The sequence below is a fragment of the Spermophilus citellus genome, assembly GCF_964194105.1.
Source record: "Spermophilus citellus genome assembly, chromosome: X".
Taxonomy (NCBI): Eukaryota; Metazoa; Chordata; class Mammalia; order Rodentia; family Sciuridae; genus Spermophilus; species Spermophilus citellus.
The window spans coordinates 45,730,974-45,743,801 of NC_138190.1; the positions used below are offsets into that span (position 1 = coordinate 45,730,974).

The 12,828-nt window shown below is 36.5% G+C and overlaps 1 protein-coding gene across 8 annotated transcripts in view; it reads right to left on the minus strand.

Annotated features, from left to right (window-relative positions):
- PHF8 (PHD finger protein 8) overlaps positions 1 to 12,828 on the minus strand; it is an 82,812-nt gene that overhangs the window by 40,428 nt on the left and 29,556 nt on the right. For all 8 annotated transcript variants that reach the window (XM_081277253.1, XM_081277251.1, XM_081277254.1 and 5 more), the window contains 5 exons: positions 11,708 to 11,894; positions 8,864 to 9,026; positions 4,410 to 4,497; positions 3,966 to 4,072; positions 2,165 to 2,256 (listed from right to left, as the gene is read on the minus strand). In XM_081277253.1, coding sequence (XP_081133379.1) covers positions 2,165 to 2,256; positions 3,966 to 4,072; positions 4,410 to 4,497; positions 8,864 to 9,026; positions 11,708 to 11,894 — 637 coding nt within the window. The remainder of the gene's footprint in view (positions 1 to 2,164; positions 2,257 to 3,965; positions 4,073 to 4,409; positions 4,498 to 8,863; positions 9,027 to 11,707; positions 11,895 to 12,828) is intronic.

The following is a 12,828-nucleotide window of genomic DNA, read 5'->3' on the forward strand; positions in this document are numbered from 1 at the left end:
TGTTTTTATTTTTTGAGACAGGGCTCATTAAGTTGCCCAGGATGGCCTCAAACTTGCAATCCTCCTGCCTCAGCCTCATGAGTACCTGGGATTACAGGAGAATGCCAATGTGTACCATCTTTTTGATGATTGCAAAGTTTTCCCTTGTGATTTCTTCCACCACTTTTCACTTCACTTCTGTAATCCAGAGGACTGACTTTGACAAATTTCTCAGCATTTCCTTCTTGTTTCTCATGGTCTTATTCTTTCCCCCCTTTTTGTAATATATCTAGAATTATTTAGGTGGCTGGAAACCCAAGTGACCCAGCTGGATAATCTTTAATGGCTCCTTCTCCCCCAGACCAGGGACTCTGGAAATGTGAGGGAAGAAATACCTCCTATGAAAGTCACCTGGCTTTCACAAAAGACTTCTTCTTGAGAGTGGGTTCCTCAGAACTGCATCATACTCTCCCCCAACCCCCTTTGGCGATGCTGCTCAGGGCCATTACTTGGTCCCCAGGTCCATTCTGACTCAGGGCATGAATGCTTAAGGATTCACCCACCCACTTCCCTTCTGCTGTTCCTAGGACAGAATCACTCTGAAGTTTACTTCATGGGAGGGATCAGAGGTGAAATTAAAGGTAGCCATGCCTGAACAGTGCATAGAAGCAGAATCACAGTCTAAGGCCCAGGTATAGGTGAATTCAGGGAGTAAGAGAAGGCCCTAAACATAAAGTCTAAAAATATCTGTGGGGAAGTCTGGCAACAGAAAATGGAGAGATTGTGCAGGTTAAGCCCACAATGGATAAAAGGTACTCTTAAGTCACTGTATGAAAGGGAAGAAGTTGGTAGAATATTTGAAGCCTAAATATGTACTGTTATTTATTCTAATTTTTGTATTTCTTAAAGTCGGTTGTTTAAAAATTTTGAAAATGTAGTCAATTCACAGGGTTCAAAAATCTCGTGTGCGTATATGCGCGTGTGCGTGTATATATATACGTATGGCCTCACTCCTACCTTGTCTCTGACATCAGCCCCATATTCCCTACACAACAGGTAACCACTTTCTTAGTTTCTGAATTCTTCCACGTTGTATCTTCAGGCAAATATGAGTATACACAAAAACAATTATTGTTTCCGTCCTTGAACATATTAAAGGTAGCATACTATACATACAATTCTGCATCTTTACTTGACAAATTCTGGAAATCAGTACATAGAGAGTTTTCTTATTCTCTTTTATACCTACTTAGTACTCAGTTGGGTAGACAGATATTGATACATTTCCAAAATACCATTTTGGCAGCATGTATCAAGAGCCTTATATTTTTTCATAAACTTCAATCTAGTAATTGATCTTCCAGGAATCCATTCTGAAGGAACAATTAAGAGACAAGGCGGGAGGCTGTAGGTCAGATAGAGCACCTGCCTCGCATGTGTGAGGCACTGGGTTCAATCCTCAGCACCACATAATAATAAATAAATAAAGATATTGTGCCCATCTACAACTGAAAAATATTTTTTAAAAAATAGATAAGTGGGGGGAGATAAGGGACTAAGACTGATGCATATAGATATTCATTGTATGATTTTCTGTGACTACATTCCTCCAAATAAATAAAAAGGAAGCAACAATAAGCAAGTGATTAGGTAAAGATGGTATGTCCTCGTAAAAGAATATAATGTAACTATTAAAGAATAAAATTTAAACTACTAATGTTTATGGATAACTCTGGAATAACACAGGAAAATTAAGGTATTCCAACAGACTCTCATACAAAATTGAGTGTACAATGCAATAGCAATTATTTTTTAAAAATACACAAAAAAGACCAGAAGGAGCCTGGTATGGTGGTACATGCCTGTAATCCCAGTTACCTGAAGACTAAAACAGGAGGACTGAAATTTAAGGTCAGCCTGGGCAACATAGTGAGACCCCATCTCAAAAATAAATAAAATTGGCTGGGGATATAGCTTAGTAATAGAGTACCCTAGGGTTCAACTCACAGTACCATAAATAAATAAATAAAGTAATTCAAGGAATCCTAGTCCAGAATTCTACTCTATATCCAGGAGCCTACAAGCCTCTTGTCTTTTTTCTATCTCACCAAAGTAGCTATCTATACAAAGCCAGTCCCTACAGAGTGCAGAACTCCTGAGGAGGTATAGAAATAGAAATATTTACTTCTTTCCTTGTCCAGGCTCTAAAAGCCAAGTTCAGGGCTTTGCCACCATGGACCAGGTAGGAGGCAGGGTGTCTCCTGTTCTCTCGCAAACCTAAAGGGGGAAAGAAGAATGTAATATCAACAAAACCCATGCAGGGAAGAACTTCACTTTGTTCAGGAACCAGAAAAATGCTCAGGGTTCTGAACTCAACTCAAGATCTCAGTTATTCTAACAGTATTCACTTGCTGAGAAACCACTTACTTACAGGCTAGGCACTTAACATCTATTATCTTATTTAATCCTTATATCCACCCTGCAAGCCAGGAATTATTATCTTCTTTTTAGGAAACTGAAACTCAAAGAAGGATGTACATATGTGATAAATACTAGAGCCAAGACTTAAACCATGTCTATTTGTTTCTGGGGCTGTGATCCTACCATTGCATTACTCTGCCTCTTAGGTCTCAAAATGAGAACACTTGGGAGGACCATAATTACTACAGATTTAAAGAATCATCAGTGTAGAAGATGGATTATCTGTGTTTTACCTTTCTTCAGGATAGGCTTTAATTAAAAAAAAAAAAACAGATTTAAGGGCTGGGGTTATGGCTCAGCGGTAGAGTGCTCGCCTAGCTCATGTGAGGCCCTGGGTTTGATCCTCAGCACCACATAAAAATAAATAAATAGAAACAAAGGTATTGTGTACAACTAAAATAAATAAATATTTAAAAAATAAAACAGGTTTAAGCTCTATAAAGGATTTCTACAAAAACAAGTTCTTCAGGATAGGTAATAAGTAGGCAGTATTCCTGATTGAACACTTAAGTCTGAGTCTATCCAGGTGGTAGAATAAGGGTTTAAGGTACTGAGTAGGAAACTGTACTCATTGGGCTCTTAGGTCCTTTGTAACTCTGAAATACTGATTCCTCCTAGCCAAGTCACCTTAAAAAAATAATAAGTCTCAGGCCGGAACAAGGGACTCATTCTATTTCAGAACAGACTAAGAAAGAGGAAACCAGTTAAGTTGGCATCCATCTGGGCTGATACCTAGGAATCAACATGATGCCAGGATGGTCAGTACTCATCTTTATTGCTATGGAAAACACATCCAGGAAACTCCTTGACTAATCCAAACTGTTTCTGACCTTAACTAGCAGGAAATAGTGATAATATCACTGTGATCCAATTTTTTCAGCTATATTTGGTAAACAACAACAACAACAAAAGATTTAAGCTGAGCATGGTGGTGGAGCAGAAGGCTGAGGCAGAAGGATTGTGAGTTCAAAGTCTACCTCAGCAAAAGTGAGTTGCTAAGCAACTCAGTGCAACCCTGTCTCTAAATAAAATGCAAAATAGGGCTGGGTATGTGGTTCAGTGGTTGAGTGCCTCTGAGCTCAATTCCTGGTACCAAAAATTTAAAAAAGTATATTTAAATCCATGCTCTGCCATACCTTATGCTGAATAAAAAAAAAACAAATCTCCAAAGATACACTGTATGATTTCATTTATATAGTATTCTTGAAATGATAAAATTGTAGCGATGGAAAATATTGGTGTTCAGAAATTATGGATAGAGCAGGGGAAGAAAGTGGGTGATAGTCTAAAGGGATATTATTAGAAACATTTTTAAAGTAGCAATTTATTGGTTTTTACATTTTTTTGGTTTACATTTAAGGTGTACAACATGATGTTTTGATATACATAGTGAGGTCTTTGTGGTGATAGAATACCACTGTATCTAATCTGAGGTGATAGTTATTCATATTCTCTCTCTCTCTCGGGAGCCGGGCAAAAGGAAGAGCTGGCAAAGGGCTCCATACCTCGAAATATATCCAGAATGTGCTTTCCCACATACCAACAGATGGTCTCAAAGTTGGGGAACTTGAAAAGATCTGCTGTGCTTAGCCTCTTCTCAATCTCATAGGCTCTGGAAAGAGGAGACATAACAATTACAAGGATCCATTTACTGAGCACGTGCTATGAACCAGGTATTATTCTGGATGCCATTTATCAATCTCTGATTCTCACAATAAACCCATAAAACCTTGAATTATACAGTAGAAAACTTTAGCCTCAAAAGTTATATGACGTACCCAAAGTCACATAACTACTAAGTGAGGAAAAGATATTTTCTCAAGCTGAACATTATCAGGAACCAGAATCCATTCTTTCTGATTGTCCTGCCTCTTATTATACTGTGCTGCTCACTTTATGGAAGAGCCCAAGAATTCTGGTGGATAGGAATGACCAACTTCAGGACTTACTTGAGCTGCATTTCAATGTTAAGGCTGTGTAAAAAATTCCCACCAAAGGCAAGGCAGTCCACAGGGGTAAGAACAGCATGGATCCAACCTGCAGAGTTAACAAGGCAAAAAATCATAGCTGGCAGAAGACATTTCTTCCTCCTGACATCTCTACTGCTTGTCAGTTTAATTTCAACTCCTTAACAGTTTGCCTAAGAGTGACTCAGAACATTCTTAGTTCTTCTACCATTTCAATACCCAACCTGGCCTAGTCTGCCATCACTATAATCCTGAACTGAATCAACCTATGAGGTTAAACAACTTCCACTTGCCTCCTTCCCCACTACAAAAAAATCTTACTCTTGTCTCACCACTCTCTCATCTCTAAGGATATCACCTCCTTGCCATAATGCCTCCTTTTAACTCTACCCAGAGAAAAACAAAAATAACTTTTGTGCTATACAGACCTGGGTGCAAATTTGGCAATTTCCTGGCTAAATATCTATTTTACAGGTTGGTTGTGAAGCATGCACCCATTTAGAACACAATTTCTATGTGGCCCTTTTCTTCCTGAAACCTTGTGATTTTTGTTCTTAAATCTTTTCCATATTTATTTCCCCTTCTCCCTCTATTCCATCATACTAATGCCTTGGTTCAGATCCCTCATTGTTTCTCATCTTGGCTATTGCAACAACCTCCAAACTGGCTCCTCTACATTCACTGTTCTCTAGGTGTGGTCCAGGTCATTCTTGGGCTCCCTGAGACTACTTCAGAGAATATGAGACCAAAACCCTTCCCTTAAACTGCCAAAATGCAAATACTAGTAGACTGTGATAAGCTATAAATATATAATGTTAATAACTAGACCAACCACTAAAAATAACTATAGCAAATAAAATTTGAGAGGTCCAGAAGAGTCAAAACAATCTTGAAAAAAAAGTTGGAGAATTAAAAATTCCCAATTTCAAAACTTACTACAAATGTATAATTGAAACAGTGTTACTGTCGCAAGGATACAAATCAATGTAACAGAATTCAAGGTCCAGAAATAAATCCATATATCTGTATCAACTGATTTTTGATAGAGGTGTCAAGATAATTCATTGGAAGAAAAATTTTCAAATGGTCTTAGACAACAGGGTATTCTACATGGAAAATAATGAAATTGAATGCTTTTCTCATACCATATATAAAAATTAACTCAAAATTAATAAAGTATCTAAATATATGAATAAGAGAACTACAAAACATATGGAAGAAAAACAGAGGCATAAATCTTCAACAGTTCTGCAGATAGACATCAAAAGCATAAGCAAAGAAAAATAGATTTCAAAATTCATGACTTTTTTGCTTCCCAGGATACTACCAGGAAAGTGAAAAGACAATTCCCAAGAATGAAAGAAAATATTCTCAAATAAAGTAACTGATAAAGGTCCAGTATCCAAAATGTATAAAGAATTCTTACAGCTCAATAATACAAAGACAACCAAATCACAAAATGGGCAAAGGATTTGAATAGACATTTTGCAAAAAAAAAAAAAAAAAGATATACAAACATCCAACAAACACATGGAAAGATGTTCAACATCAACAGTCATTAGGAAAACAGAAATCAAAATCTCAATGAGATAATATTTTATACCTTCTAGGCTGGCTGGCTATAATTATAAAGACCAACAATGACAAGTGTCAGAGAGGATATAAAAAAAATTGGAACTCTCATACATTATTGCCAAGAATGTAAACAGTACATATAGCTGCTTCAGTACTACTATGGCAGTTCCTCAAAAAGATAAACAGTGATGGTATCATCCTGCAATTCCCCTCCCATGTACATAACCAGGAGCACTGAAAATACAGATTAAGTATCCCTTATCTGAAATGCTTGTGACCAAAAGTTTCAACATCTTGGGGATGAGATGTAAGTCAACATGAAATTCATTTATGATTCATATTTACCTTATGTGCATATGCTAAAGGAATTTTTATTTATTTTTAGCCGTGTTTTGAATGTGACCAGGCCAGATGTGAAGTTTTCATATATTATGCTGGTGCTCAAAAAGTTTCAGATTTTAGAGTTGTGGTTCAGTGGTATAGTGCTTGCCTTCCATACATAAAACCCAGCACCACACACACATTTTAAAAAGTTTCAGATTATAGATTGTTTTAGAATTCATATTTTCAGAATAGAAATTCTCAACCTGTTATGCTGTCACAATAACTTATACATGAATATTCATAGTAACATTATTCATAAATCAAAAAAAAATGGTGGAGCTGGGAATATAGCTCAGCAGTAGAGCACTCTGAGTTCGATCCTCAGCATCATACAAAAATTCAACTATCAACTGATGAATGGATAAACAAAATGTGGCAAAACCCACACTGTAGAATATTACTTAGCTATTCAAAAGAACAAAGAACTATAACATGAACCCATAAACATAACTATAAACCCATAAACTATAAACCCATACTATAACATGGATGAACTTTGAAAACACGCTTAGTGAAAGAGACTAGAGATAAAAGATAACATATTACATGATTCAATTTATGTGAAATAGTCAAGGGAGAAAATTCATACATAAAGTAAGTACAAAAGTAGTTGCCAAAGGCTGGGAGGAGGGAGGAATATTAAGTGACTGCTGCCAGGCATGGTGGCACGCTCAGGAAGACTGAGGCAGGAGGATTACAAGTTCAAAGGCAGGAGGATTGCAAGTTCAAAGCCTGAACTGTACCCTTTAAAGTAGTAAATTTTATGCTATGTGAATTATATCTCAATTTTTTTTTCAAAAGCAAATTTAACTACATGAAAATACAACATATCAAAATATGTGACACAGCTAAATCAGTACTGAGAGGGAAATTTATAGCACTAAATGCTTACATCAGAAAAGGGGCTAGGGTGGTGGCTCAGTGCTAGAGCACTTGCCTAGCATGTGTGAGGAACTGGATTCAATCCCCAGCACCACATGTAAATAAGAAAAAATGAAGGCCCATTGACAAGTAAAAACTATTTAAAAAAAAGAAGGGAAGTCTTCAATCATCTAAGCTCCCATATTAAGACTAGAAAAAGGAGAGGAAAGTAAATTCAAAGAAAGCAGAGGAAAGGAAAAATAAAGATAGAAGCAGAAATCAATAAAATTGGAAAAGATAAATGAAACAAATGGTGGTTCTCAAAAAGATCAATGAAATAGACCAACTCTAACAAGATTAATGCAAATAAAAGAGAAGGCACAAATAATATCAGGAAGGAAACAGAGGATAGATCTGGAAGACATCAAAAAGGTAATACTATGAACAACTATATACACATAAATTTTAAGAAAAATTTTTTGAGGTGTACTCTCACTAAGATACACATGCTGGTCTCAAACTCATATGAGAGCTCAAGGCTGGAGTTGTAGCTCAGTGGTAGAGAACTTGCCTAGCATGTGTGAGGTACTGGGTTTGATCCTCAGAACCACATAAAAACAAATAAATAAATTAAAGGTATTGTGTCCATCTCCAACTAAAAAATATATTTTAAAAAGATTCATGAGCAGCAATACTCCAGCATTAGCCTTCCGAGTACCTGGCACATACCACCATACCTGGCCTATGCACATAAATTTGACGATTCAGATACAATAAGGTTGGAGGCATAGTTCAGTGGTAGATTATGTGCTTGAGATATTCTATCCTCAGTGCTGCAAAAAAATTAAAAGATATAGAATAGGCCAATTCCTTGAAAAGCATAGATTATTGCAACTCATCTAACATGAAATAGACAATTTCAATGGCCTTATAAATATTAAAGAAATTGAATAGTAAAGAGTTCCCCAAAAAAGAAATCTTCAGGTCCATGTGATTTCACTAGAGAGTTTTACCAAAGACCAACTTCAAAAAATTTTCACAATAATTGTGATTATATAAGACATGAGATATCTAAATAAATGAAGAGATATTTGTGTTCATGAAAGACTTAATCAAGTGAAGATGTCAATTCTCCCCTGAGACAACTGGGGAATTATTTCAAAAAAAACCCAAACTCAGATCCCATCTCAGATTTAAGAATTCTATAAGTAAAAGCCAGATATATATTGTTTAAGAAAAAATGTTCCACCCTCATCACAGGTTATTCTAATTTATTGACTAGACTATAAGCCTTCCAGTCATTATTCCTATACTGGGAGCAGAGAGAAGCCTGTTCTCTGTCTAGCAAACTGACATTAACCCAATGCAAAGAACTCCACCAGCCTCCTCCTGGACACCCATCCTAACCCCTCTATCTGCAACCTCCCCCAAGCAACCGTGCTGCTTACTGGCCACCACATGAATTTTCCTGAGGTCTAGTTCTCAGCCTTCAGCTGGTATGAGAGAAATATCCCACATAATCAGGATAATACATTATGGGAAGAAACTGACTATGGTGCCACAGCTCTGTTCTTTACAACTTCCCCAAACCTCCCCCATAGGAGCCCAGGAAAGACCTGTAGGAATGAAAAGTGTCTGTCCTTGCTTCACGGAGCACTTGTAGCACTTGTCCACCTGGTCCCCAAAGAACATCTCGTTCTGATTAGAGGAGCTGCTCCAGCACTCAAAGAGAGTCAGATTAGCATTTGTTGGGCGGATCAGGTAGAAAATCTTCTCACCCTGAAACAAAAAGAAGTTGAAGGGCCAAAAATACCATGAGTTGCCAGAAAAGTCCTTTGGAGGTGTTCCAAAAACCTATTCTCTCTCCCATACTCCATGACTATGGCAAGATGTCAGGGTTCTTTCCCAGATCCATCAGCCATCATTTTTATATGAATTTAGAAAACTTCAAAAGTCCTTTTTGCACTTTTTAGTTTCTACAAATTTGACAGAAACAATCTGAAAGGGGCATTATGAACAAAACTGCTCAAGTTAGGACAAATGTACACCAAGTGCTCCCATTTTAGATACGATGCCAAATGAAAAATGGCCTCTGTAGATGAGTAGATCAATACTACTAACCCTAGGAGACTATAAGGCTATATTACTGATGAGAAGAAAATTGAATTTGCCTTCAAATGCCATTTACAGAGTGTTCCTTCTCACACCTGCAATCAAAGCTAATAAAAGTTTAAAAGTTCAGTAATCGCCCAAGGACTTCTGGAAGATTATATGTTAGGTGATTATCTGTTGGAAGAACATTTTATTTCCTAATTGTGTTTTGCCTGGATAATCACCAGATAGATAATTTAGCAAAAAATAAACAAAAACCCACTATCATAAAGATATTCCCATAGCTTCATTGTTTAACAAGTATTTCACAATAATAAATTTCAACATAGGAAAGCAAAACTAAAAATATCTACTGTACAACTGGAGAAATTTGACAGCCCTGTAGATTAGCTAATAGTATTATATCAATGTTAATTTCCTCTTTTGATAACTATATTGTGATTATATAAGAGAATACCTTTGCTTTTAAGAACTACATACTGAATTATTAGAGATAAAGGACACTATGTCTGAAACTACTCTCAAGTTCTCAAAAAGTGTATGTGTATACATATATACACACATACATACATTTTATTATGCTTGATTTAAAGAGAAAAATATAATGAAATGGTAACATATGGGGAATTTGGGTGGAGAATACAAAGGAAATCTTCCCATTTTTTTAACTTTTCTATGAAAATAAAATTATTTAAAAATAAAGACTTAAGCTAATCCCAGCAACTTGGGAGGCTAAGACAGGAGGATCATAAGTCAAGGCTAGCCTGAGCAAATTAGTGAGACCCTGCCTCAAAATAAAAAGCAAAAAGGACTGAGAATATAAAGTGGTGAAGTGCTCCTGTGTTCAATCCCCAGTGACAAAATAATAATAAAAACAAAATAAGAGTTAAATCTAGCATTTGCATCAGTAGCATTTTCTATTTATATGCTGCAGGCTCCAGTTTTTTTTTTTTTTTTTTTTTTTGGTGGTACTAGGAACCAGTAACCTGCACATGCTGGTCAAATTTTATCACTGTGTTAAATCCCCAACACATTTTTAAAAAAAATTTTGAGGTGGGATTTTGCTAAATTGCACAAGCTGGCCTCAAATTTGCCATGCTCATGTTATGGCTTAGATGTGAGTTGTCCCCCCAAAAGCTCATGTATGAGACAATGCAAACAAGTTCAGAGAGGAAATGATTGGGTTTAAAAAGTTTAAACTGATCAGTGCATTAATCCCCCTCTCAGGGATTTAATGTGGTAGTATCCCAAGGGAGGTAAGGTGTGGCTGGAGGAGGTGAGCCCCTGGGGGTATGCCTTTGGGGTTTATATTTTGTTCTTGTTCAGCAGAGCTCTCTCTCTGCTTCCTGGTATCATGTTCCCAGTTGCTTTCCTTTACCACTCTTCCACCATATGTCCTGGTTCACCTCTGGCCCAGAGGAATGGATTAGGCCATCTACAGACTGAGACCTCTGACACTGTGAGCCCCAAAATAAACTATTTACTTTTTAAAGGACTTTAGTCACAGCAACAAAAAATCTGACTAAAACATCCTGCCTCAGCCTGCTCAGTATCTTAGAGATTACAAGTGTGCACCACAGCACCTGGCTCCAATCTTTTCATGATAAACCAATGGAAACAACTAGTTGAAAAGGTATAATCATTTGGACATCAACCATCATCCAAATAGCCTGCACACTTTCCTTGGCATTTCTATTAAGAAAATGAAATAGTATGAACAATGGTGAAAAACAATCAAACTTAGTTAGGAAATTTATTTTCCAGACAGCAAAAATCCTTTATAATCACTGAAATATGCTAATTACTAATTATAATAATGAGTGAAAGGAAAAGTACAGAAATTGTGACTTTAAAAGACTTCTCATATGTAGTCTATTATAATTGTGGTGGCAGATAAATGACTATATACAATTTTCAAAACTCATTTAACTGTACACTTAAAATAGATGAATTTTAATGTGTATGAATTATACCTTAATAAATGTGAGGGGAGCAGAAGTTTCTCATGATACCAGAATTTCTAAAGTAAATATGGACATTTTTATACATGTTGGTTGGAGTATAAATTGGTTCATTTAAGGAGGTAACAGTGGGGGAAAAACTTAGGCATCTGCTGTTATTAAAAAAAAATTTTGATTGAGCATTAAAACTATAGAAACAGACCATCATCATTTTATTATATGGAACATCCACCAAGGAGAAAATCCTGACATAATAATTATATAGAAATATCACCCAAACAGGATCTAGGAAGTAAGTAGACCCAAGCAGCATATTTTGTGCTGTCATTTGACACAAGCAGGGATGCTCAAGGCCTGGCTGCCTCCAGAAGTCATATCCATTCCTACCTTGAGCACATGATACCAGACTGAGGTGCCACCAAAGTCAATGTGAAAATCTGTATAACTATCCCGCACACTCATGAGGCAGTACTTCTGCACATTGGGCCTCTCAAAGACACACTCCTCAGGCCACAAGTTCTCAACCCATGACAGCTTGCGAACAATCTTAGGTGTCTCCACAAGGTTGGAAAGCCTACCAAGGAAGGAGTAGAAAGCAAATGTTAGTTCTGATTGGGAACTGAAGGATGATGCCTGAATAAAATCCCAGTATCTCACTGACAGATAAGACAGAACAAGTTCTTTCCATGTATAAGTTGGATCAGCATCTTTATTTCACACAGTTCCCAAAATCCAAACCCCAACACCACAGCCTTTCCCAGGAGAAGGTAGTTGTTTCTTCCACTAAATGCTCATACTACCCATACTTGGCAATTAGTTTATAACAGTTATTGTATCATCTCCACCTAATAGTATCTTTATATATATATATATATATATATATATATATATATATATATATATATATATATATATATATATATATATATATATATATATAATTTTTAGTTGTAAATGGACACGGTACCCTCATTTTGTTTGTTTTTATGTGGTGCAGAGGACTGAGCCCAGTGCCTCACAGGTGTGAGGCAAGTGCTCCACTACTGAGCCACAACCCCAGCCCCTCATAGTATCTTCTTTATGAGAAGTCATTAGTGAAACCTCTCAGGGAATCAATTCTGGGTAAACAAGTGTTACTCTGAAACATCTGCTTGAGTTTATCCCTTATAAAACCACAGATCTTATAATGTTGCACTCTCCTCTTTGTTCCAACCTTTAAAAAATTCAGTGAAAACTCAGTCCACCCCGACTATCCAGACATTCATACATTGCATGGCATGTGCAGAGTACTATCATATGCTCCCTATTTTTCCACCTTTATTTTCCTTTGTTCTAATATTCTAATATTCTCTTTTCCCCCTCTCTGCATCTCTATAAGCTATCTCAGATAGTCTTTCATGATAAAGCAAGATTTAAAAAAACAAACAGGTCTTAAATCCTGTTTAATTTTGAATCTTAAAAATAACAGCAAGGGTTTTAATATTGTACTACAATTATGTAAGATGTTA